Source organism: Haliaeetus leucocephalus, unplaced genomic scaffold, assembly GCF_000737465.1.
Source record: "Haliaeetus leucocephalus isolate CR32 unplaced genomic scaffold, Haliaeetus_leucocephalus-4.0 Scaffold229, whole genome shotgun sequence".
In the NCBI taxonomy this organism is placed as follows: domain Eukaryota; kingdom Metazoa; phylum Chordata; class Aves; order Accipitriformes; family Accipitridae; genus Haliaeetus; species Haliaeetus leucocephalus.
This window is the reverse complement of record NW_010972665.1, coordinates 6,543,916-6,569,234: the sequence shown is the minus strand read 5'-3', so window position 1 is coordinate 6,569,234 and position 25,319 is coordinate 6,543,916. Positions and strand designations below refer to the sequence as shown.

The following is a 25,319-nucleotide window of genomic DNA, read 5'->3' as shown; positions in this document are numbered from 1 at the left end:
AGCTATCAAACTTGTCCATAAATTTTGCCGCTGAGTGTGAAACCATCCAGTTAGCATATACACTATCATTTGCATATCTTGAAAACACAGAGTTAGTGCCATCGAATCTTGTGAGTGGAACGGGGCTCTCCTCAGGCCAGTTCGGGTATGACATGCCTAAAAATGAAAACAGATAATTTTTTCTGCACTGAAGAACCATAACTTCATGTGCAGACAGTAAGGCCCTTGGCAAAACTCCCTTCAATATTTTAAGCCAGTCCACTGGATTTTGTCCCAAATCAATTCATATAAATGATGTTTCAAAATCCCTGAAGCACAAATTCAGATGTAGGCAAAAACCCTGAAAAAATAAAGTGCTTACTTGATAAAAAATTATATGCATGCACGCACATGTGCATAATAAAAAGCTAATAATTTTTCTTCTGATGAGCCTCCAACTTTCCATAATTTTCTTTTTTAACAATCATGTAGCAATATATTGCTTTGCAAGAGGAAGTTCTTGCTGTACAGGAAGTGCTCCAAGAATTAATAAACCTATTTGGGACAGGATCCAAAGTCCATTCCAATGACTGAGAGTATTTCCATTTACTTAAATGGGCGCCTTTCCGTTGGCTTCAGTGAGGTTTTGGGGACACTCTCACACCCTCACCAGGGATCCCCTGCTTAATTTTAGGAAATCCCAGGAGCACAACTGAGTATCCTGAGCACTCCTGTCTTGATTCCGCATTTAAACGTGTATTTCAGGCATGTAATTATTTGCATTGAGTCCAGTAACTGCTTCTCAGTTTAGGCACAAGTGATCAAAATGGAAGCAGAGTGCTTAGCACCATGTTGATCTAGCTGTACAAGCAGAGAACCATACCAGGGCCAAGATTTTCAAAAACAGAAATCGGATTTTGTTGCTTATTAAGCATTCGGCATCTGCCATCAACCTCGGTGGCAACTCTTTCTGTTACTGCATTCTTTTAACAATCTGGCCACTAAGTGCCACAAAGTGAACGTGAGTTGGGGGAACCTATTAAAGAAAATTATAGCTAGGGTATAGATCAAAAATAGACCCAAAGCCATGTATTAATGGCAACTTCTAAGCTAAAAGATCCAACTTTTCAAAAGTCATACTGCTTGAAGAATGAAAAAAAAATCTGTTGTTAGTAAATATCTAAAAACATGTAGAATATTTAATCAGGAGACAAAATGTAGGAGTTTTGGCAAGAACCATTTTTACTGTCCATCTCACCATCACAATATGAAAGCATATGTTCTTTTTAAAAACACTTGCTACATCATTCAATCAAGGTTTAGTACTGACATTTTCATAATAAATCAAAGGACGTGAAAACAGCTGAGTGTATTTTCAAAATGCCCACCATTAATTCAATTTTCAAAGGACTTTACATGTTGATTTAGTCTGTATATAATACTTATATACAGTATTTCTACCTTCTGTATATAATACTCTGGTTTCATTCTATGATACATTAAATAGACATTTCAGCTTATGGATCCAGAATGCATTAACAGCAGCTGAAATTTAGAAATCCATATTGATAAAACGAAAAATGTTGCAGATGGGTGCTATCCTTGAGCTATGGCAAAAAACAGCATTGGAAAAGAAAAAAAGTCTATTGCTTAAATTAGAGGTGCAGAATCTAACATAAATGTTCCTAGCCTCCCCCAACAGGATAGTTGAATTAGATACTCATTAGCATTTTATATTTCCCCTGAGAATACTTCCCTGATCTTTTTTTCTTTTACTGTATGATATCTAGTCATTTTACTTATTTTCACATCCTTTTAAAAACGTTTATTTTAAACACCGCTGCAAAATGACTAAAGGATGATCCTGATGCAAACTTTGACATTTACCAAAAGAAAAAACAAACAAACAAAAAAACCGAAAAGAAGCTTCCAAGCAAATTTTGATTGGCTTCATTCAGACAAGAAACACTGTAATGGGGTTACAGAGTCTGAGAACAGTGCAGAAGAAAAATCATTTTTTTGTGTTGCTAGAATCTAGTAAATGCATGTGAAATTCTACCATAGAGTTTGTTTTCAATCCATGTGGAAGGGAGGGTTCGAGGGAGGGGAGCATTATTACAGTCCACGAGTGGTGTCTCCTCTTCTGAGAGCCCATCATCATAAAGTAAGGAATCAGAAGGTGTGGAAGCCGCAAGATCTAAGTAGTCCTAAGAAGTGAACACAGAAAAAGCTGGGTTAACGTATGTGGCAGTGTTGCTGGTTGCGTATAAAGGCTAAATGTGCATCCGGTTTCTTTAAAACAAGTAGCTACAGACCCCACTGCATTTGTCTTTTGATAGTACCTCTGGCACCCGCATAGGGTCTCCCTTTCTGCAACCATAGCATCTCTGGAAGTACCTGATTTGCCAGAACACTAGACATGCTAGAGACACACAAATACTTCCCTTACTTAATTCAGTAAAATAACCAAGAGGTTAAAGGGCTGTGCTAGCTGATTCGTTTGACCTTCAGTTTCTGTTATGCCCGATAGACACGTATGCCTGAAATATAGATAGATAGATAGATACCTATACGCACTTAAAGGAGAAGGTACTCAGATCTTTAATCATTTTACAAAAGCTATTACATAATCATGTATAAAATTAGTTGTGTAAATATTGCCAAGTAAAGCTTTTGCTGCTGCTGTTCTAAAACTAAATATTTAGGTCAACCATAAGAATTGATAGGTTTTCATCTATGCTGCTGAATTGCTTTGATGCAAAAAAAAAAGGTGAAGCATTTTCAACTATCTAAAATATACTTTTTCCTTTCAAAATGGACTTTCCTTTGCAAATTTACTGAAATTAAACTTTAAAAAGGTAAAGCTGCCCAATTTTATAAATTGAAAAATCTTCAGAATTTTTCATTCAGGAAGGCAAGGAGAAAAATGACTAATTTGTCGAGCGCTATTTTGGATTGTCTTTGGTTTTAATGATGAAAATTTCAGAAAACATGCCAGCCTCTGTATTACAAGTCTGTCACTGGACATGTAGATTGTTTGCCTACCAGTTCTCAGCAGCTTTAAGTTAGTGGCTGACAAGTCAGAGTGATTTAATGTACAGCCTATACCTTTCACTTTGCCAGTTTTAATTTAGAACTTATTTTACTTTCACATTCTGAACGAAATTGTTCACATTTGTTTATTAGTCCCTTTTGCACCCAATGTAAATTCCATCCCATTCTCAAATCTGATAACGGTCACAGTATTTCCTCTGTTTTTCATTTGTAACTGCCTCCCTTCCCATAACTAGTAGATATTTTTTTTTTTTAAATTACGTGTTTATGGACAAGTAGGAACATATACATTTTTTAAATATATGCAACTTGGACTTATTTTTAGACCTCAGCATCCATTCATTCAAAGAAAGTCTATACAGGATTATAACAGTTTTAAAGTAATTCAGAATGGTGGAATCATACAGCTTTTGTATCTCTGTTGCTATCATCATGTAACTAAATCAGATTCAAGGAAATACTGCATTCTTCTAGTTCTAGGCTTCCTAGGGTTATATATTCAGGAGTGCAATTTAGGAGTAACTTTTCACAGTAATTTTTAATTTTTGTTTTTAAATTAAAGAAACCAGACAGATTAAGGATAACTCATCTGCATTTAGTGTTGAAGTCACCAAAGCCACTATATGAAGTAGCACTGCTTTCAAAAAACTGGATGCATTTGGAAGAAACTAGATATGTAAATGCTTCAAAATTTGATGAAAAGTAAATTACTTTTTAAAAAAAAAAAAAAGCATAGTTCTCTATATTCAAACTCAGAGGATCACAAAAACTTTCTAAAACTCATGCTTTCCCACACTTACCCTACTCTTCACCATCATTTTCTCTAGTTCCTTGCTGATCTCAGCAAACGTTGGTCTTTTATCGGGTTCTTGCTTCCAACAGCGCAACATCAGGTTGTACCTGTGACCCGCCGCAAAGTGAAAAAAAAACCCAAATTGTTAGAAGTGGGTCATGCTTCTGTGGAAATAATTTATAGTATTGAAGTTGAACTGTGGCATGAAGGCCATCCACAAGTACATCAATCTTTGTTGTGTGTTCTGTTAAACATTCCCTTGAATCAACAACTGACATTCAGAAGAATGGGCTTTTACTTTCATCAGTCTTTATGAGCTTAAATGATGATGCACTTGGCTGTCCTTGAAGGACTGTAGTCTTAGCTTTCTTTCATTATTTTCACTTTATCAAAGGACCACCTCATGTCTAGGCAGCATACCAGATTTCTAATTGATTTTGTTTGCATATGACACTGAAGAAATTTGCATATCATCACGGATGTGCATATCTCAACCTGAAAAACTCTGCTGCTATATCAGAAAGTAGAATTTTGTTCTTCATTTGTTTACATTCTGAAAAGTTTCTGTAAACTTTTCTTCAGTGAAGCCTAACCTAAGACCATTTGCACAAACTAACATTCTTTTGATTACTTCTATTATTGTTATTTTGATTATATCTATTCTTATTCTGTCTTTAACTGCCTTCTATAGCATACAGCACGGAAACAAAAGGGAGCAGAATTAAAGTTTTATAGTTGAGTGACTATCAGACAGACAATGGCCAAGTTCTGGATGTGTAACTCTCCAACCTGTACCGTTCACGTTATTTTTTTCTAACTCAAGTGTTTTCAGGACTAAGTGATCTAGTCACAAAAGTACTCTAATTGTGGAAATAGTTGCCTACAAGAACTATAGCAAGCTATTGAAAAGCATTGCATTTTTTGCCCTCATCTGTGATCTCTCTCTTACTTAACTGGGTAAAGCAGAGAATGCAATTTAAGAAAAACAGTCCTTGAACTGGGCTCTCAAAGGCTGTCAGAAAAATTTCTGAATAATCCAGAAAAAATCTGAACCAGTCAGGAAAAACATGATGTGGCTTGAATAAAAAAAAGAAACGCAGATGTGGTCAGCTTGCCTAACCTAATAATTATCAATGAAATAACATATGTTTGAGGAATGAAGTCTTATTCCCTGTTGAGATGAAACAAACAAAAAAAATTCAATATTAAGTATTTGCTAGAGGATATTTGCCAGTGACACTTGTAAACTTCTACCCTGCCCTAAATTCAGAAACGCTTAATGTTTTTTCTCTGTATATGGTATTAAAAAAAATAAAGTTATAGTATTTATACTGTATTTTCTCACCCCAGATGTGGGCAAAGCATGCTTCACATTGAAAATTAGTCAAAAGAGATGTCAGAGTGATTATAGCGTGGTAACCTTCTAAAAAAAAAAAAAAACAACTGACCATGACCAGATTTGCAGGCTGAACATATAATCATGCCTCATCTCCAAATGCCATGGAAGAACCACAGAGAGAAGATATTTCACGTTGAGAGTGTTTTAATAAATCAGCCAATAAAATATGAACTGTCTCCAAACAGAAAAGAAAATGCCATGGGCTTATCAAGTCACAGAAAATTTGTGTCTTCTAGGGTATAGATTTCTGGGTCAAGGTATCATTTCTCCTATGTAATGCCAGGACAACTAATAGACAATGACTGTGGATGGAACATCTATCTCATTTGAGGAAAAGTACTGAAACATTTTCTTGACTATTTCAGCTACCACTGTTTTATGAAATTCTCCTTCTCCCTCCACCCTCAAAAGTTTTGAATATTCAAACTCTTTTAATTGTTTGGCAAGTGTGTTATTTGGTATCCTACACATATTTTGGCAATTGTTTTCCTGCACTTAACTGTTCACTAGTTTCATTACATTCTTTTGAGCACTACATATTTTGATTATACCTCCGAAATATACAGAATAGTATTTATGTGGTATTTATTTAAACCTTTTTTTTAAATGTATTTATTCAAGAGATGTTTTATGAGTCTAATCAGATCAAGAGCTACTTACATTTCTTCACTGCAGTTTTCTGGTCTCTCCATTCTATAGCCTGTTTTTAGGAGGTTAAAAAGTCTTTCAGGAGCAATACCTGGGTAGGGATTGCCTCCCAAAGTTACAATCTCCCATAGCAGAACTCCAAATGACCACCTGAAAAAGAGAAAATGAGTTTTTATTTAGAGTGGTAGGTTTCAAGAGCTTAGTGTGGCTTTCACCTAACATATCTCTTTCTAGTGTTTTGAGAACCCAACTGAATTCAAGACATTGCTGAGCCAGAGGGGCCGTACAGATGCATACAGGGCCATCCTTGTTCCCAAATACCTTCATTAAAAGATTAGCAACCAAGACAATAGAGATAAGCGATACCCCTCTTTTATTCATTGACAAAAGCTAACTGTATCCTGGGAAGGCCCATCTTCTCTAGACAGCAGAAAGATAAAGTCTTTCCCATGGTGGCCCAGCCCAAAGGCTTGTTCCTCTTTTGTACAGTGCTCCTGGAGGTGCCTCTCTTTTTCCTTTGGCTACAGAGGGAGTCTAACCTTCCTAATTAGCCCTTATAGTCCTATTCAGAAATAATTGTCTAAATTACACAGGCTGGCTCAACCAGTTACCGACAGATTGGTTTGCTGTCTTGACTGTGAGATGGTGTTTCTTTATATGCACAATGTGTTTATTTCAATCATAAGCAGCACCCTTTGATTTCAGCTGGTCTGTTGGGCCATTTCAGTGATTCAGGACTTAATTTTCTTCTTAAGAGTTGATGAAAGAAGAGGAAGGAATTTATCTGGGAAACACCAAATGCCTAAAATATAGTTTAACATAGAACAGAAGACAGAAGAAACTCTTCTGAAATGAAGAGAAGAAATGGCAACTTTTTTAACCTACTTTATTGATGAGCTCAAACAGAAAGACCTTGCTCAATGGGTTGGAAATATTTAGACAGATTAACTTCATTCATTTTTGGAGGGCAGGCCAGGAGAAGAGAGGCAAAAATGTTTTTCTTTCCTTAGCGGAAGGCTTTTTTGAGACACAAAGAAGCTACAAATTTACTCTGAACCTGCTCAACTGACAGAACTGCCAAAATTTGGATGTTCAAAATGAGGGAAACCAGCCAACGCTGTTTCATTCAAAGGGGATACCCAATGGGATGCATCTGGAAACAAAGTTACATACAATTTATGACAACTGTTAGCTTTTGTGCTCTCATCATTGGGTCATTTCTGTGAAAACTCCACTTTTAAGAAGATTTTAGGACGTGTTACACACCTAATGCCAAAGAGCAGTGTCTAATTCCCTTTGAAAATTCCATCTCAAAATGTTAGCCACAAGCCTCACCTCCTGTCTGACTACATTCTACCTGTGCTTCTCACATTTTAAAGAACAATGGTAACCCTAAAAGTACACCAGTAAAACTTCCAAAATGGGCAGAGAAGCCAAAGTGAGTCTTACACAGTCCTCAGTGGTATGCTGCCATTTTTCTCCCTAATGCCATTCATGGAATTAATTTTTAATCACTCTGCACATTCTTGAAAGCTAATGAATATTTACAGCATTTTCATATACTTTATTAATATACGTCCTCATACCCTTTTTGAAGCCAATTATGCTCTGCCATCAGGTTATAATTCTGTCCATGATTAATTCAAATAAACTTTGTAGCGTGGCAGGTTTTATTTTTAAAATCCACCTCTACTGCATAAGAGGAATTTTACAGAATATGGAAGGAGGAATCAGATGAATAATTTCTCAATTAAAGTTGTTTAGTAAATGGGCATATTAGAATAGAATGCTGTAGAATGCTGCAATGCTTTCAAATCATTATACAAATTAAGTACTATGGGAGGAGAAATGGGAGATGAAAAATTTCCAATTGTCATATGTTTATTGCTGAATAAAAATGTGATCAGAAAAAGCCAAGAAAGAAAAATATGTGAAGAGGAAGACAGTAGGCTAGCTTTCCACTGATGTCATCGACTTCTGAAGCAAAAATGGGATTTTGTGAATGCTGGCAAGTGATACTGCTATTAAGCACGGCTAACCACTAACTACACAGAAAGGCTTTAGAAGGAAGAGGCTGGAAAACAGAAACACGGAGTATCAGAAAAAAGAGCATATTGGAATGGTTGTTGAGTATATTAATATATATGTTCACCTAAAATATAATTGCATCACCATGAACAACAAAGAATATTCATAAAATAGTATTTTCAGTGAGTGTAATTATCTAAAATAACAATCAATGCTGCAAAAAAGTACTTCATTTATCAGTTTGCTGCTGTTGGAATGGCATTCATAGAACCTAGCGCTGGAGAGGATTTGCCTTGCAACACTATGCATGTCTCGGTACTGTTTTGTAGGGACTTGGCTAAATTAGGAGTTGCTATATAACACTCTTCGATTACTTCATGTATAATAACATGAATAGTGAAGGTGACCTCACCAGTGAGTCAAAGGCACTGTGTAAGCATGGCAGATATTTAGACCTTTTACACCACTGTATTGAAGCAGACCTACAAAGAACAATGCAGTGCTCTGTTAAGAACACCTAATGCATCTCCAAGAAAGCTGGTAAATCAGCACAGCTTTACATGGAGATACTAATCCAGATCTGGGAAGCAGTAAAGCTACACAGCACCAGCATGCTGCCCAGGGCTCTGAGCTAGCTTGCTTGACGCCCGCTGGGCAATCTCTGCATGGCGTTATATCACATGTACAAGAGGTGGGCTCCTGGCCTTAATAGCAGCCCATCAGGAAAACAAACAGGGACGAATGGCATTGGATCCAGAAGATCAATCAACAATCAAAGAAGAGGCACTTACATGACAACACAATCTGTTCTGGCCCCAAACCATAGTGACAAATCTGTTTTGCAGAAAATTAAGAAATTAAAAATACGCTAAGAAGTTTTTAATTTAACAGTTCTCTGGGAAAAGTCATTGCAAAGAAGCAGGTCAGCACAACAGATGCTCTGAGGAGGATAAAAAGAGACCCAGAAAAACCTGTAAGCAGACCTAAGTAAAAGCAACATTCTCCTGAGAATTACCCCAATGTTTTTTCTTTTCTTACTCCAAGTGAAACAAAGTAAACGAAAATATTTTGGAAATTCATTTTGTAAAGAACTTCCAAGGCAAGCAAAATATTTTACTTCACTAAAACTGCTCTGACCTACAGAGAGAAGAGTAAAAAGTGAATGCAAATAATTTTAGAAGTACAACTCAAAAGGTTTCTATTTGCACATACTGCTGTTATCGAAGTGTTTTCCCCCAAAGTGAAACATCATTGAGATTGGTAGGTTTTACTTCATTTGATTTTAATGAAAACATTACTTTAGTCAGATCCTCTTTCAGGGGAAACTTGGAAGGTATGAAAATGCTACCTAGCAGAAAATCAGGCATATAAGTATAGCTGCTTTTACAGTCCCTTAGAGGTTTTTCCCCTAAATAAATAGTATGTAGTTTTACAGTGTCTGCCTGGTGACTAGTCACAAGCATCATTCATCCCAGAAAGAAAGAAATTAAAGTATCTGATCCTGAGTTAAACGTATACAAAAATTCCTCTGCCTGTCTCCTTGCCTATCAGACATGAAGACAGCTTAGCTGTGGTTGCTTTACCACCTAATCATCACAGGTGGAGATAAGAGCATATCCATCTTCAGGATCTCTGTTTTCCTAATCATGCAAATGAACTTGCATCTTTGCACTGGAACCAGAGTATTCCCCTAAGGTCTGAGCTGGCTGTCATTAAAATTAATTGGAGTTTTGTCATTGATTTCAATAGGAGTTAGGCCAGGAGTTAAATTCTTCTTCCTTTCTTCCTACCCCATCCCTCACCTGCCAGCAAGTGTTACAGACAAGTAATGAACAGGAACTGGGAAGTTTGGGTATGACCATTATCTTTAGCAAAGACTAATAATTTGTGTCTATATATTCAAAGGCAACCATGTCACATGAACAGACCCAACCCTTGTTGATTTCAACAGGAATTATGTACCTAAATACCTCTGATAATCTTTTTCTTCAGATTTAATTCAACAGCAAAAATCTTACGTATCATTGCCAGCGGACGGTGCCATCTAGGCTGTGCTCTTCACGTCTCCTTGTAAGAGTAGCAGCTTTGGCTACTATGTACCTTGTTGTGCTTCCTCCCTCATCTCCTTAAATAAGTACATACACCATAAAGAATGCAAGAATTTACACTTACACATCACTTTGTGTTGTATAGATATGATCAAATAGGGACTCTATGGCCATCCATTTAACAGGTATCCGACCCTAGGAGGAAAAAAAAGCAACAGTGCAATTACTGGTCAGACAATTAAGTTTCCAAGTGGAAAACCAAGGTTTTTATTTTCAAAACTGTAACAGATACTCTATCCATACTCTAATATGTTCCAGTGGACTGAATGATTTGGCATTTCATAAGAAAAACAGTGAGGAGAACAATTGTAAGAGCTTTTGAAATCACTCATTCGTTTCCTTCCACACACTTCAGTAATCTAATTACATACAGCAAGGTGGTGTGGGTTTTTTCCAGATGGCCACCAGTTAAAGTCAGATAAACTCAACTCTCCTTTTAACAAACACTTTCATCCAAAGAGTTATATTCTTCAGACGTGAACATCTGTCTTCCCATTGCTTTTGGGAAATGTGCAAATGCAAAAATGATGGGGAAAGATGATTAAAGAGAAAGAGCTATCTTGTTTATATCAGGGATGATGCATAAATGGAAGCACCTAGATGTTAAGATACCTTTGGTTTCAGAACTGTACCTGGACAGTCATATTTGGTTACTGGTTACTAAATTGAATCTACAAATTGCTACTTTCCACTGGCAGAAATTCACTGATGAAATCTGAGAAATCTGCCCCAGATATTCATGAAAAACTAGCTTTGCAAAATTTTCAAGATGTTTCATAACCTTCACAATATCGCTAGCATACTTGTTCTCATGAAAATCATATATATATATATATATGCAACAACTGTTTCAGTAGGATTTGAAGTTATCCTTCTTCCTCTCAATTTTTTCTTTTCCCTGTTTCCCTATGCAAGCAGACAGATGCTTGTTAGGTTCCAAGTAATACTCTGTTGACACATGTCTCAGAAGTAAAGAGAAAATATCTATTCAGTACATCAACACCCCGCCAAATAAAATGAGACTGCTTTTATGTAAATGCATCATTTTTAAAATACAGAGCAACTGGTATAGATCAAAGTAAACCGCATACAGCAGAAGATAGCTAAATGAATGTGCAAAGCCCTTTTACGTATGATCATGTCTTCCAAAAGGTTTTTTTTCTTTGCAACTTATTTTGACTTAAGAAACATTCACACAAACTGGCCTGAAAAAACAGGGAAAGCTAAACTGAAAATTCACAGTATTTATGGAAATCTTTTCATTTCAATGCTAAAATTTTCACACACAAAAAATTCTGTTGGCAACTCTTTCGTATTAAGTCAAAGAGGGAACTGAACCAACACTACTCATCTTGGAAAGAGTCAATAAAAAGTAGTGTTAGTGAATGTCACAGTCTAGCTTGGGATTGACTTGTAAAAGTTCTGCTGATGTCGGTGCCACGTGGATGCAAACAGGCAGAAAGCAGAATTTGGCTTGCTGTATTTGACAGTATTTTTTACAAGAATAAATAAATGACAAGCCTTAACTTATCTTCTTGGTCTCAAAGTTATTATGCTCAAGAGTTTCTTTTCAGGAAAGTCGTGATGTGACTCAACAACTTGTCTTTCCATCAAATTTCCTTTGCACAGTCCTGCAGGTGAAACGTTACCATATGCTGAATCCTGCCAGGAGCACTGCGAGCAGACAGAACTGTATCTGGGCACCTGACAATAATTCACTGTGGCAGGCAAAATAGAACTGCTTTAAATAACCTCTGGCAGGTAGCATTAGCTCCTAATCTACCCTGACCTATGATGTACCATTTTGATTAAGATTTAGTATCTTTCAAACATTTGGAGGTATTTATTTGTAGGAGGGCTTTGCTTCAAGTCTTCTACATAGATGTGATCATTGCTGAAATTAGGATCTTTGTAGAAATTGTCTGCATTTTTTTCAACCCCTTGGGATTTTTTTGTTTATATTTTTAATTATGAATAGGAAAAGAGAGAAAAATGATGGGGTTTTTTGTTTGTGTTTTCAAGGAGTGTGATGAGGAACTGGATAAATGAGAGGGCCCACCTCATTTAAAAATGGGCTGCCCTCTACCTGTAAAAAAGGTTACTACTTCAAAGTTCCTGCAATGAAAAAAAAAAGGTGTCATTCTTCTGTATTTACATTAACAAAACATGCTATTTTTAAGCATCCTGTGTGAACTCTCTAGCCTTAAGAAAAAGAAATAATTTATTACAGTCTATTTGGCACATTGCTTTTAAAAAACAGCAGATCTCATCTTGTTTTTACGTATTGTCTTTCAATTTTTCTCAGGATCACAGAACCGCTGACGTGGGCAGGGACCTCACCCCTCTGCTCAGAGCATGGTCAGCCACAGCAGGTTTCCTGAGACTGTTTCCAGCCAGGTATTGAGTATCTCCAGGGACAGAGATTCTCTGGCCAGCCTGTTCCAGTGTTCACTCACTGTTACGGTAAAGAAGCTTTTTCTTTTCTTTAAATGGAATTTCTCATATTTAAAATAGCTCCCATTGCCTCTTGTTCTGTCACTGGGCCACAACGAGAAGAGCCTGGCTCTGTTGGCTGTATTCCCTCCCATCAGGTATTTATACATGTCAATAAGATCCCCTGAGCCCTCTTTTCTCCAGGCTAAACAAACCCAGCTCTATCAGCCTCTCCTCGCACGTCAGATGCTCCAAGGCCTTAACCATCATAGTGACCCTTTTTTGACTTTTATTAACTTTTACTTATTAGAAATAAATCGGTTTTGTTGATGAGTAAAAAAAAAAAGAGGTGGAGGTGGTAATGGTGACTTAAATATGATATATCTTTTACATACATATATATATTATATATATATATATGATATATATATATTAATATATATATATTACTGTCCCACCGATTAAAGTCATAATTTTGCTTCATCTTCATCTTCATTTTTATTTCTTTAAAATAGAGAATTATTCTAACTTAATAAAAAATAGCTATTATTTTTTTCTTCTGTGCTCAAGTCTACAGTATAAATTCATTCTCACTATTAGGTAATAATTCCCAGTACTGCTTTTAATATGCACTGTACCTTGCTCCTCTTGACATATGAATCTTCTTCATATACGTCACGGGAGAGGCCAAAATCAGAAATCTTCATTTTGCGCCCTTCTGCCACCAGTACATTTCTGGCTGCTAAATCACGATGGACGAGCTTTAGGAAGAAATCAACAAGAGTGTTTATGCTTCTTGTGGAGGAATCGACTGCTGACATGTCCGTCTATCACAAGGACATGCTCAGATCACTATTACGCTGCCCTACCTTCATTTCTGCAAGATACTGCATTCCTCGTGATATTTGCCATGCAAACGATATCAGATCTCCCATTGTTAAGGCTCTCTCATCAGGGTTATCCAAATAACTTGAGTTTCTGTTGCCATCACTACCCACGTAGCTTGGTCCTACTTTTCGACTTTCCCTGAGAAAACTGCGCAAGGAGCCGTATTTAGCGTATTCCACAATTAAATATAGTGGGCCTGAAATAAACAAACACACTGATAAGTAAACAATTAATAGATAATAATTTTAATTTTTTTCAAAAAAGTCTCTTCTAATCAACACATTGTTTTGAACAACCAGAGGCTCCAGATACCTCTGGCCTTTATGTAAAAGGCACTGAATCAGCCACGGAATACTTTTAGCTTACATCCTCTATGCAAAGGGAGTGAGTTTCAGCCTAAATCAAAGCAGAATTCAGGCTCTTGCCTATATTCCCTCATCTAGATCATCTGAGACTAAAAAGAGACAAACTTCTTAGAAATCAGATCTGTAAAACAGCCTAACTTGGAGAAATCTAAAAAAAAAAATAAAAAAAAAAATTCTGGAGTGTGTGATACTAAGCTCACAAATCATCTGCTAATTCCAGTGCTGTATTTAAGGTGCCTTTTCAGAGCACTTAGAAACATTCTGACATTTCAATCCATTAGTTTCTCCTCCCCATTACCCACATGAATAATACCCACTCAGTGCTTTAATGCTAGATACATTTGTCTGCTGTATCAAAGCCCTCCCACCTCATACGCTAATGAATTAGCTTGATATTTATTAAAAGCCTGTGACTCAGAAACAATTCATTTCCTTTGGGATGAAAAAATACATTGTACTGAAAAGAAAAAACCAAAACATCCCACCCCACTGGTCCATTACCTTACTAAGACTCAGAGATGACTCAGTCCTGAATTATATTCTCTGTCTACAACTAAAAGTGCCACTTGCAACAGAACTGGGTGGGCACAGAAGGCAGGCCTTTGCCCAAGGTTGCAACATGCATACTGTGCTCTTAGGCTGTGTAACTACAGATGCAAAAGGAAGAGGATGTTGCCATGTAACTTCATTTAAAATGAACAGCAATCATTCAGATCAGTTCCTGTGCACAACAATGAAAATTTGCTTCACTGGCTATTTATAATACATATGTCTGAAAATTTTCCCCTTGAAATATACCTTTCAATGACTGTGGCTTTTAGCAACTATTTCACAACAAGAGGAAGACGATAGTTTTATGACAGAGGAGGAAAACTGAGTATCAATCTAACTATCCAGCTATAGTTTAACAAAAGGATCTGTAGGGGTTTGTTTTTGGTTTGGGTTTTTGGGGTTTTTTTTCAAAGGGAGATCTCATTCCTTGGCTCAAGTCTTAAAGCATTGTTTTAGTATGAATAACAATACTGAAAAGTCCATTAAACTTTAAATATAACCCATATTCAAAACCACTTACTGAGCATCAGCTTAATATAAAAATATATATTGATTGGAAGAGAATTGGTAGTAGATTGGTTAAATTTAAAATCGCTTCAGAATCAAAATGTGTATTGAAGAAAACCACAGGAAGAATGCTTAGTTACACTGAATTAGCATTTCCCCTTCCCCTCAAAAATTGCTTTTCTTATATGTCCCTCATTTTTTCAGCGAGCAGCAAATTTTAAAAGTGCTCAGCAATTATTAAGCAGCGGTCCAAACCCATCAATGAACTGCTCTTTATTTCCTTGCTTGACATTTTCATCTTAATAACAAGTTTCTAATATTTACCATCTTGACTGCAGGCTCCATAAAGTTTGATGACATGAGGATGGTTCACCTGTTTCAAAAGGTTGAACTCTGAAAGTAGATCTCGCAGCTCACTCTGGGAAGCATTTTCTGCAGAAAGTGTCCAAACACACAGTTGTGGTTAGGAAAGCGTTACTCAAGAGTTCTCTATGTACTGTCTGAAGTATGAGATCAACCATTTCTCCTGGAATTAGCAAGAGGTTGGAAAACTGTGTACTTTCCCACAGGGGAGAAACTTCACCATCTCCACTGTCCTGCAGTCATTCGTATCAACCAAGTGAACGGGACTGCTGCTGTTCTGGCGTGGTAACCCGCTCTAATCATCACTCTACCCTGATACAAATGACTACAGAAAGAGTAGGTCAGCCAAGAATCAGGACCAGAGTCTGTAATGTCTTGCAGATGCCGTGAAATTATTACAGACCTTTTCTAGTGTTCTGAAGCAATTTTTGAGGGTGAATCGGTGCAATCGAAGCTTCAGAAGCATAGGAAAGCCAAGATTTTATGTTGATCAAACAAAAAAAGACTCACTCAGTAAACTCCCATGATATAGCCCTCCTACTCCTAAATACATTTTCTGATGGAGTAAAAATCCACTAATCTATTGGCTTACACTTGTAGCACACATCCAAGTTTAGAGTTCAGAAGCTAAACCTACAGTTCAGATTGATTTTACTGGGAGACTTGTATGCAGACTTCGCTGATGTCAGTGGGAATCATATGACAATATATAGCCCCTAGAGGCTTTCTTAGCCTTTCAATAATTTTGTTTTTGCAGAATTATTCTAACAAACTTCCTCTTTGAATGCACTGGGACTTGAAGGAGATCCCTAGTCATGAAGACACCATAGGTCAGAGATAACCCTTTTTCTACCTCGTTCTTAATCTCTCTGACACACAGAGCCTCCCTGGAATAGTTCCTACAGAGTGTCATTACTGGGGAGTTGACAAGTATGTGGTCACCTTTACTTAACGCTAATAAAAACCAAGCTCAGCTTCTGCTCTTTGGTACTGTACTGGATGTTTTTCCATAAAGGCTGTAAGCACCAAAGGATTTATTTACATATCCATTTAAAATATGTGTGCTAATAGTTTGCCCTGGTCATGATAATTTTTTATGCTGTTGTACTATACGTTTGCATTGGTACTATATGTTTGTATCTGCTATATATTATCTTATAGTCTGAGCCTGCACTCAGACTTCAGTCTTCTACTCCAGGGAGTACAATATCAGATGGTCTCTCACTACTGATAGGGACTACAAAAATATGCATTTATGTAAAACAAAAATGAACAATATCAACTTAAAACCTGTGAGAAAGTCCTATTTTTCCAGCTCTGGAACTGTGTAGCATATGCAAGAACAGAACAAAGTTCCCCGCGTACCATGCCTGTTTGTCTGCTGGAAAAAGTAACTTTGATAGTGCACAAATGGAGACAACTAGCTCTGAAGCTTTATGCCCCTTGTTTCTACGAATTGTGAATAATGTCTATTTAGGTATTGGTTGGTGTTTGCCCCTTTAATTTTATTGTAATGAGGGCATTTGTATCATGCAGGAGGTCAGATTTAATTCATATGAGAAAAGTGGAAATAATGGGCTGAAAAAAATTATCCCTCTGTTCCTTTAAACCTCCATCCATAGCTCCAAGACTATTTTGGCTCAGCTAATTACTTACTGCTCCTTCTTCCCTCCCCAGTAGATAACGCCAAGCTGACAAAGTAGGGAGAGTCCTACCCTGATCTGTTCTTAACCACAGATTGTGCCCATCTACTCAGCTCAGGCAGGAGATACCTTTTACGCAATAAGCAAGAGGCTTTCTCCATTAACATACTGGTATGCATACTGTTCCCTTTTAAAGATCAGGCAGCGTAGAGTCCTTACTACTTGGACAAATTACCCACTTTGCATCTGTTACAGGGAAAGAATGGGTGATGTTGGCCTGATCCAAAATAACCATCCTTTATATTTCCTGACAGTATTAATAAAGACCACTGTCAACTAACGCAGTGTTTCTTATACTTGAGTTGTCATGCGTTAACAGTAAAGTCAAACCGGTAACAACAGATAAATATTTGCAGAATGACAAATGTTCTCCACAGTCAAGTTGGAAAATGGAATTTCAGGTGACTATCTGCAATGTAATTTACATTACAAAGGGATTCATTAGAGCCTGAAGTATTACTGTAAACGTCAGATCAATTTATTAAATTAAGGTGCTTTAAAAAAAGGGTTACTCCTTCGCATTATCAATTCTGTCAGTTCTTTCCTTCATAATAGCGAGGGAAAGCTGAATGTTAAATTATCTGCAAGTAAAAGCAACATTCTTACTACTATGTCTTGGAATCTTAAGTCAGTCACACATTGTTGATGAAAATGTGCTAGAAAAAGCAGTGACACTAAGCGCACGAATAAATATGAAATAAAATAATGACTAAGACTGTTCTATTGATAATGATATAGAGGTCATTACTTGAGTATTATAATGGTTAACTACACTTCTGAAAAAACTTAGTTCCTAGACTTTCTCCATGTGACCTATTCTCCATTGAACCTCTTGCAATGCAGGCATGCACTTCATAATTCATTTATTTCTTTGGTAAAGTGATGGGATATGCAGCATCTTCGCTCTCAAGCAGCAGCAGATGTAGGGTTTTTTTTTAAAAAAAAACTTGCATATAATAGAAATGGTAATGAGAAGTATAACATTTTCCTATAAGGACATGTTTTTACTTAGAAGCAGCAGTGAATGGTTGAGCTCAAGGTCTCACATTATCATCTTAACATTATCTAGGCATACTTTGTCTTCCCCAGCTTTAAAGTCTTAGCGAAAATTGAAGACACCATGAGACGGCACTGGACTACTCAAGCCAGTTTGGCAGAGCTCCTCGTAAAAGCAGATCAGAAAGTATGAAAGTACATGGAATTCTCAATCAGAAGAGTAACTTAATAGGTCTGTTCTATCTCTTGACATGATTATAACATGATTTATTTTAAAGCTCTGTCAAAGAAAAGTGGGTAGAGGAAAAAAAAAATCAGAAAGCTTTAACAAACCCTTGCAATATTTCCATCAATGCCAAACAAAATTAAATACATTTGCTATGTTAAGACAGAGGCTCCTTGCACATCATTAATTAGAATTACTTGTGGAAATTACTCCCTTGGATCAATGTGATGCTAGCTCCCTAAAGTCAGAAATCTTTCAGAATATAACAGAATGCTGGAAGAAACAGAGGCTGTGACACTGGTTGTTTTTAGCTGACCTTTTACTTTCATGCTAGCCCCTCATAAAATCTGTTCAGAGGTTACAACAAATAATTTTCAAATCATTTCAGACCCAGATGGGAATGTACCTTTTAACATTTTCACCGCTACAGTGGTATAGCCAGCTCTTCCCTTGAGTCGGAATGCTGTTGCCTTGACAACCTTTCCAAATTCTCCTTCTCCAAGAGTCTTGCCCAGAACTAGGTTTTTCCGAGGGAATTCCCACTTTGGATCTTCCTGCAGGAGAGAAAAGGAACCCTATAAGATGAAGCAAGAAAAGGACTGGCTAGCTACACCCGAAGCATTAATGTTCAATAGGAGACCATTCTTCCAGAATAGGTACACTTTAGTGTATAATGTTTGGTTGCTCTTTTTATCAATATCAGTGTATTCCTATAAAAGCTTCTGAATCTCTAGGTATTTTGCAAGTGTTTTTTCCATTACCTTGAAAACACCTCCTTCAAAACAGGCTGTACGTGTAGTCTATGGATAATGGATTATATTTACAGGTCTGGGAAACTGGGTACGAAGGAAAAATAAAGTAATACAGGATAAGTGCTTGCTTTGAGAATAACTGAATATGTGACCTTGGACTTCACGGAGAAGTAAATCAGTTTTACTCACAGAATAAGGCTTTCCCTTAAGAATTCATCAGAGACAACAATCCTCCTTTTACAAAATTAGCATTATTAAGCCTTAAGGTTGCAAAACAATGACAGATTGTCATGGTTTAACCCCAGCCAGCAACTAAGCACCACGCAGCCACTCACTCACTTCCCCCTGCCACCCAGTGGGATGGGGGAGAAAATCAGGAAAAGAAGTAAAACTCATGGGTTGAGATAAGAACGGTTTAATAGAACAGAAAAGAAGAAACTAATAATGATAATAACAACATTAATAAAGCGACAGCAGTAATGATAAAAGGATTGGAATGTCCAAATGATGCGCAGGGCAATTGCTCACCACCCGCCGACTGACACCCAGCCAGTCCCCGAGCGGCGATTCCCCACCCCCCCTTCCCAGTTCCTAAACTAGATGGGACGTCCCATGGTATGGAATACATCGTTGGCCACTTTGGGTCAGGTGCCCTGGCTCTGTCCCGTGCCAACTTCTTGTGCCCCTCCAGCTTTCTCGCTGGCTGGGCATGAGAAGCTGAAAATTCCTTGACTTTAGTCTAAACATTACTGAGCAACAACTGAAAACATCAGTGTGTTATCAGCATTCTTCAGATACTGAACTCAAACCATGGCACTGTACCAGCTACTAGGAAGACAATTAACTCTATCCCAGCTGAAACCAGGACACAGATGTACAAACCAGACAAGAAATTAAAGTAAACTAGAGCACAAGGTCTGTGAAGACCTCAATATATAACATTCAAATAGATATGATGCTGCCATATATGTCATAGAAAGCGGCAGTGTTTCTCTACCGTGTTGGTCCATTAAAATGCACCAGCTGGCAGGGATCCTTGGTAGTATGTGATTCAACACAGAAGAAACTAGCTTAAAGATATGATGGTATGACTTGGCAAAAATCCTTTAAATGTGGGTAAAACTGCCGCTCCAACTGACACCTGCAGTCTGTGTATCGGAAATCAGGAACGGATCTCAGTGGGGTTTTTTGTTTTGTTTTAAGCTTACCCTTGTAGTACTATGGCTCATCACAGAGGCTACAAACCCACTGATTATTAGCATTTAATTGGACAATGTTAAAGTAAAACCACATTACTGTCAAATGCAGAGTTACATTTAGAAAAAAAACATCGGCTCAAATTAATGGAAGAATATATTGGCCTTATAGAGTAAATTATATCGTTTATCCAATTACTCATTAAGTATCTTCAGTTCCCTGCCTGTACACGTGATTTCTGATTTACTCATTTTAGTTGGGTATTTCTATGAATAGATTGCATTTCTATAACATTTTCTGCATGCATAAACAACATTCTTTAGGAACAAGACAGACATCAAAAAAGAGCATGCAAAATGACATCAGGCTTACTGGTATTTTAAAGGTGTCTACAGACACCTGGTTCTCCATGGAATCTAAAGAAGGCCGGCGGACGTTAGTGGAAGAATAACTGATGGGGTAGGACTGGGCTGGGCGCCGGAACGTCATTTCTGCGGAGGCAATAGGTGGCTTTGGAGAATTCTTGTGGTAGCGATGGATGAAGTAGGAAGAAAGCAGCACAGAGATGATGAAGGACAGCAGCACCGCCCCTGCTATCACAGTCTTGCACACGTCATCACATAGTTGCTCTGTGGACCAAGAAGAGCTTCTTAGAACTTTGCTTGTTGTCCCCTACTTCTGATTTGGCAGTGCATATAACATACACAGGTGTGACAGAAACAGAACTCAAAATAATTTAACAACCTAGAGGAAAACTTAATAGCTAATTCTCAATGAAATTTGAGAACTTGCAAATACGCCCACTGCCCCTACCAATTCTTTTTTTATTATTTTGGACACCAGCAGGTAATTGTTTGCCTAACTGCCTGTGTAAATGTAAGGATAGCTAGCTTGACCCCGTGTTCCTTATCTTTATAGATGTAGGCTACTTCTGACACTCTTCTTTAAGACCCAACCTACCATATATTGATCTTCTGATACCACTTATCTCTCTGGAGACCTACAACTGAATTTTGCTTGTGGACAACCATTTATGTTAGAGCTGTTCAACCCATCAAATAAAATTTTGTTCAAATATGAATTTAATTCATTATGTCAATTGTTAGATATTAAAGAATATTTCTCTTCATCTTTTTAGATTATAAGGAGACAGAATATTTCTGCCTTGTATTTAGCAAAATAATTGTTTCTGAAAACATTGCCCAATGCTGCAACTGCTTCTCAGGTAATATGCATTTTTTTCCTCCCCATTTACTACTTCCCCTTTTGCAGAAGCACTTTTAATATCTTTCTTTGGAAGCTAAGTTTCTTTAAGTCTAAGTGCCCCTAGACAGCATCCCTGAGGGGGGTAGCTTCCCAAAGACACTGTGAGATCCAAAATACTGTCCTTTGTGCTGTTGTTCATCAGATAATCCTGACTTCAGATACACAGTTAACTTATTTCTGAGGTAGGGCTTGCGGATGTAGCTAAGTGGAAACAGCACAATACCTTTATAGAATGGGGAGGAAAAAAAAAAGAAAACAAAAGCAAAAGAAAAAAAATAACCAAGAAGCTTTAATGCTTCCTCTTTTTCCTATGCCTATAGAAAATTTACTCAAAAGAGCAAACTGAGATATATTCTAAACAATTCGGTTTTAGAGATGCAAAATATTTCGTGTTATGTTTGTTATTAGCAATAATAAAAACTATTTAAAAAACACATTATTTAACCCCCATCAATCTGTTTCAAACAACTGTGGAGAGCTTTTCAGTTTAAACAAAGGTCAATTTCAAAAGTAATCCACTCCTCCTAACACAATGGGTGCTGGATATCTCTGACATTTTGAAGCCGAGATTTTCAGAAATGATTAGGAAGCTGGAATTACTTGAAAGTAATAGAAGTCATTATTCTATGTCTCCTAGCTGTCTTTGCAAATATCAGGTGAGTCTCACTGAAATGCAAATGCTGCTAGAAATCAAAGGACGACCAACCTGTTTGTCCTGTAGTAATGGATAAAAACAAATCTTTAGCCAAGGCTAGAAATAACCCCCTCTGGAAATTTTCAGGCTCCATAGTGGAAGTCAAGGTGCCAGTTCTTAATTTTATATTAGCAGTCTCTGACCAAAGATATTGCTTATTAACATGCTGACGAGTTTAGATCATTGTATATATACAGATGGTAGGTACAGAGAGAGAAAAAGATTAATATGACACAGCAGATAATGTTTAGACTTACCCTTGATATCATCTTTCTCACAGTAACAGTTCTGTCTCGGGAAGCAGTAACAAATCCCGTGTCCTGACTTAATTCCAAGATTTCCAATGCCTTTCCCATGACCACCAATAATGTTTCCACCTAATCAAATACAGACACAAGCTAAGATTCTCACATGTAGTTAAAGGAAAAAAAAAATAAGGCTCAAAGTTTTCCATGGGTGTATCCTAGTATGCATTTGAAATTTGACAGGGCAGCACAGTGCAGCAATAATGACAGGGATTCCTGAGAATTAGGGGAGAGTCTAAATTCTGAAATTTCTGAGATCCTGAAATGAGGGGACCTTGGACTGCTTGAACATTAGCCCTGATTAGCAGTTATTCCCATTATGGAAGACTGGATTAAAATTTATCTATAATAAAAATATAATAGTACTCTTTGCATTGCATAGTTGAGATACTTCCCAATTTCATGTACCCCTTAAAACCTTATACAGAATCCCATTACTTCATGCCAAACATCTGCCTCAAATGTTCATCTCATGGCTGTCCTGACTCAGTTTCCTCATAAAGCATTATGGTTCTGTATCAGTGAGGTCATCTTACATTTTAAAATTCTCCCTAAAATATCTTCTCTAGCCTACTTAGTTTAGTTTCTCTCCACCATTGTCTTACGTATTTTTTAACTCATGAGTTGATGTACAGTCCAGTGGTATAGACCAGTGGTCTGCAGACTTGAGTTCCATTCCTGGTTCTGATGACAGTTTCCTCTTACCTTAGAAAAGTCAGTGTACTGTTCTACATATCATTTGTTCCATTGTCAAATGGAGGTAACAATACTTAATCACGTCTGTAAAATGCCATGGGATACTCCAGTGAAAGCACTAAGAGTAAGTGCCAAGCGTAAGTGATAAAAAAATGCATCTTTCCTTATCTAAAAATTCATTGTTTAATCTTAGGAAAAAAGTGCAGAAACTCATACAGAGCTACTCTTGATTTCAAGGAGGCATTCTTCAGGCAAAGTAATTGCAACTGTATTTCCAAGTAAATAACTTTCTTCCTGCATATATTATAAAAATGACCATTAGTTGTGACATTTTTCATCTATAAACTGCCTTAATCACAAACAGCATTGTATAGACAGAAACCAATCAAGTTCTGCAAGTTTAGCCACCTCTCAGAAAAATCGCCTAAACCACAAAGGGATTCAAAAGATGAACAAGTTTTTTTCAATGTAGTCATCTTTTTATTTCAACTCATTTTCCTCTATCCCATCTAAGTCGACAGTAGAATGAATGACTGTTTCTTTTACATTTCTTTGGATGTGTAACACAAATTGAGAAAGAGGATATTTTTTGGCAACGTAAAGGCAAACATCCTTTCTTAGAAAAAGGGAAACAGGGACTTGAGTATTTAAGCAAAATAGATTTTGACCATTTTTCTAGAGAGGCCACACCTACTAAATTGTATGCAGCTCAGCTGGTTCATTTTGGAAGAGACTGTCCTGAGTCCCTGCTCTCTGAGCTGACACTTGTTTGAAGAAGCGTTGGTGTTCCAAAAAATTCTTGATTATTCCCCCACCAGCCAACTTTATTGTGGAGAGGTGATGAAATAAAGTTTCCATTAGCCTCAGAAAATTCATATGTATTTATCTAGATCTGCCTACGTCTGAGGACCCGGAAGAAGCAGGAAGCAGGGGATGAGCAGGTCCTATCTAAACTGGTCTTGAGCGAGGGATCTGAAGATAAGGGGGTTTTACACAGCAGGGAAAGGAGTACCTTGTCACTGCAGATGTACATTGGAAACATACAGCTTTCTATAAGCAATCCAGAGACCCAAAAATGTATTTTTCACCAATGCGTTGCTGGTGGGGAAATTCCAAGAGTTATCAGTATTGTTTTGAATTGCGTTGTGTTTCACATGCTCCTGTTTTAAACCATTAGCTGTTTCCATTGCCCTGTGGTGAGAAAGAGCTTTCCCTGCTTCAAGGTCACTTGGAAAAAGGGAAAACCGTGACCCTATCCCACACCACGTAGAAACTCAAGAAATTCAGAAAGTAAAAACACTGGTTGTTGGACAAAACCAAAGACGACCAACTAACACTACAAACAAAGACATACAAAGCAAGGTAGAAGCCTAAGCACTGTACTTTTTTTTTCCCTGATCAGAAAGCCAAAGTTCAGAGGAACCTACAAAGATGAGTCACTTACAAATGTTCAGCCAGATTCACACACTGCAACCAGCCCCGAAGCAGTTACTTACTACAAGAAAGTCTTTTGCTTAAAATGCAATTAGGTTGCCTCTATTTGATAGGCACAGCCACAGCACCAGTTGTTTCAGCTGAGTGCCCTTGAATGTAATAGTGTTAGTGTAAGAAAGCAATTTTGGGACTCCAGTACATAGCCATCATAATGATAGATGAATTACAAAAATAAGTATTTTAGCAACTGTCTGTACTTAAAGAATATCCTTGACCTTAACGCATCTGGGCTTTCTATTTATTGCTTGCCATTCTCAAAGAAATGTTCCCTTCCAGTAAAAGTTGGTATAATGGTACTCCTGCATGTCTGAGCTCCCAAAACACACTCATTTCTTTGTCTGTAAATACACTGATTTCGGGCACCAGCTCAGGTTCTGAATTGCATCAAATCATGTTTAAAATTATCCAACTCAAGCATTAGAAAGGCATACATAACATCTTGAAAGCTTGTCTTACTTGCCTGCTTCTATTATCTAATAAGACAGTATTTTTTTCAGGCTTCTTTTGAGCAAAACATCTGATGCTGCATATGTTGCACATTACATGTTTTAGCATTGCAGCCTCTGGCACAAATATTTCCACTTTTAGAATGACAACTGACTGTGGTTATTACCAATACAGAATTCTTTTCAGATCATTAGAGAAGTTACTTGCATTCACTTCAAGCATTTCTGCCACTTTAAGGATTGTTTTTATGCACTCTAATGAAATAATTATCTTTGTGATAAAAGTAATTTACAATACACAATCCCATTCTTGCATATAAAAAATACAAAGATGCCTCTTTATTCATTCATTTTATAAAAGAATGTAAGTCCTAGCCTGTAAGAAAATGCTAGTTCCTCTAAGACTCCATTTCAAAATGTAAACTTG

General features: G+C 37.2%; 1 protein-coding gene across 1 annotated transcript in view; it reads right to left on the bottom strand.

Moving 5' to 3' along the window:
- Nucleotides 1-889: 889 nt before the first annotated feature.
- The window catches only part of RET (ret proto-oncogene), a 41,613-nt gene continuing 17,183 nt past the window's right edge, over nt 890-25,319 (bottom strand). The window contains exons 11-20 of the mRNA XM_010567927.1: nt 22,209-22,328; nt 20,364-20,620; nt 18,449-18,596; nt 15,079-15,186; nt 13,312-13,526; nt 13,081-13,203; nt 10,074-10,144; nt 5,886-6,023; nt 3,834-3,933; nt 890-2,186 (exon numbers count right to left, since the gene is read on the bottom strand). Coding sequence (XP_010566229.1) covers nt 2,007-2,186; nt 3,834-3,933; nt 5,886-6,023; nt 10,074-10,144; nt 13,081-13,203; nt 13,312-13,526; nt 15,079-15,186; nt 18,449-18,596; nt 20,364-20,620; nt 22,209-22,328 — 1,460 coding nt within the window. The 3' untranslated portion in view covers nt 890-2,006. The remainder of the gene's footprint in view (nt 2,187-3,833; nt 3,934-5,885; nt 6,024-10,073; nt 10,145-13,080; nt 13,204-13,311; nt 13,527-15,078; nt 15,187-18,448; nt 18,597-20,363; nt 20,621-22,208; nt 22,329-25,319) is intronic.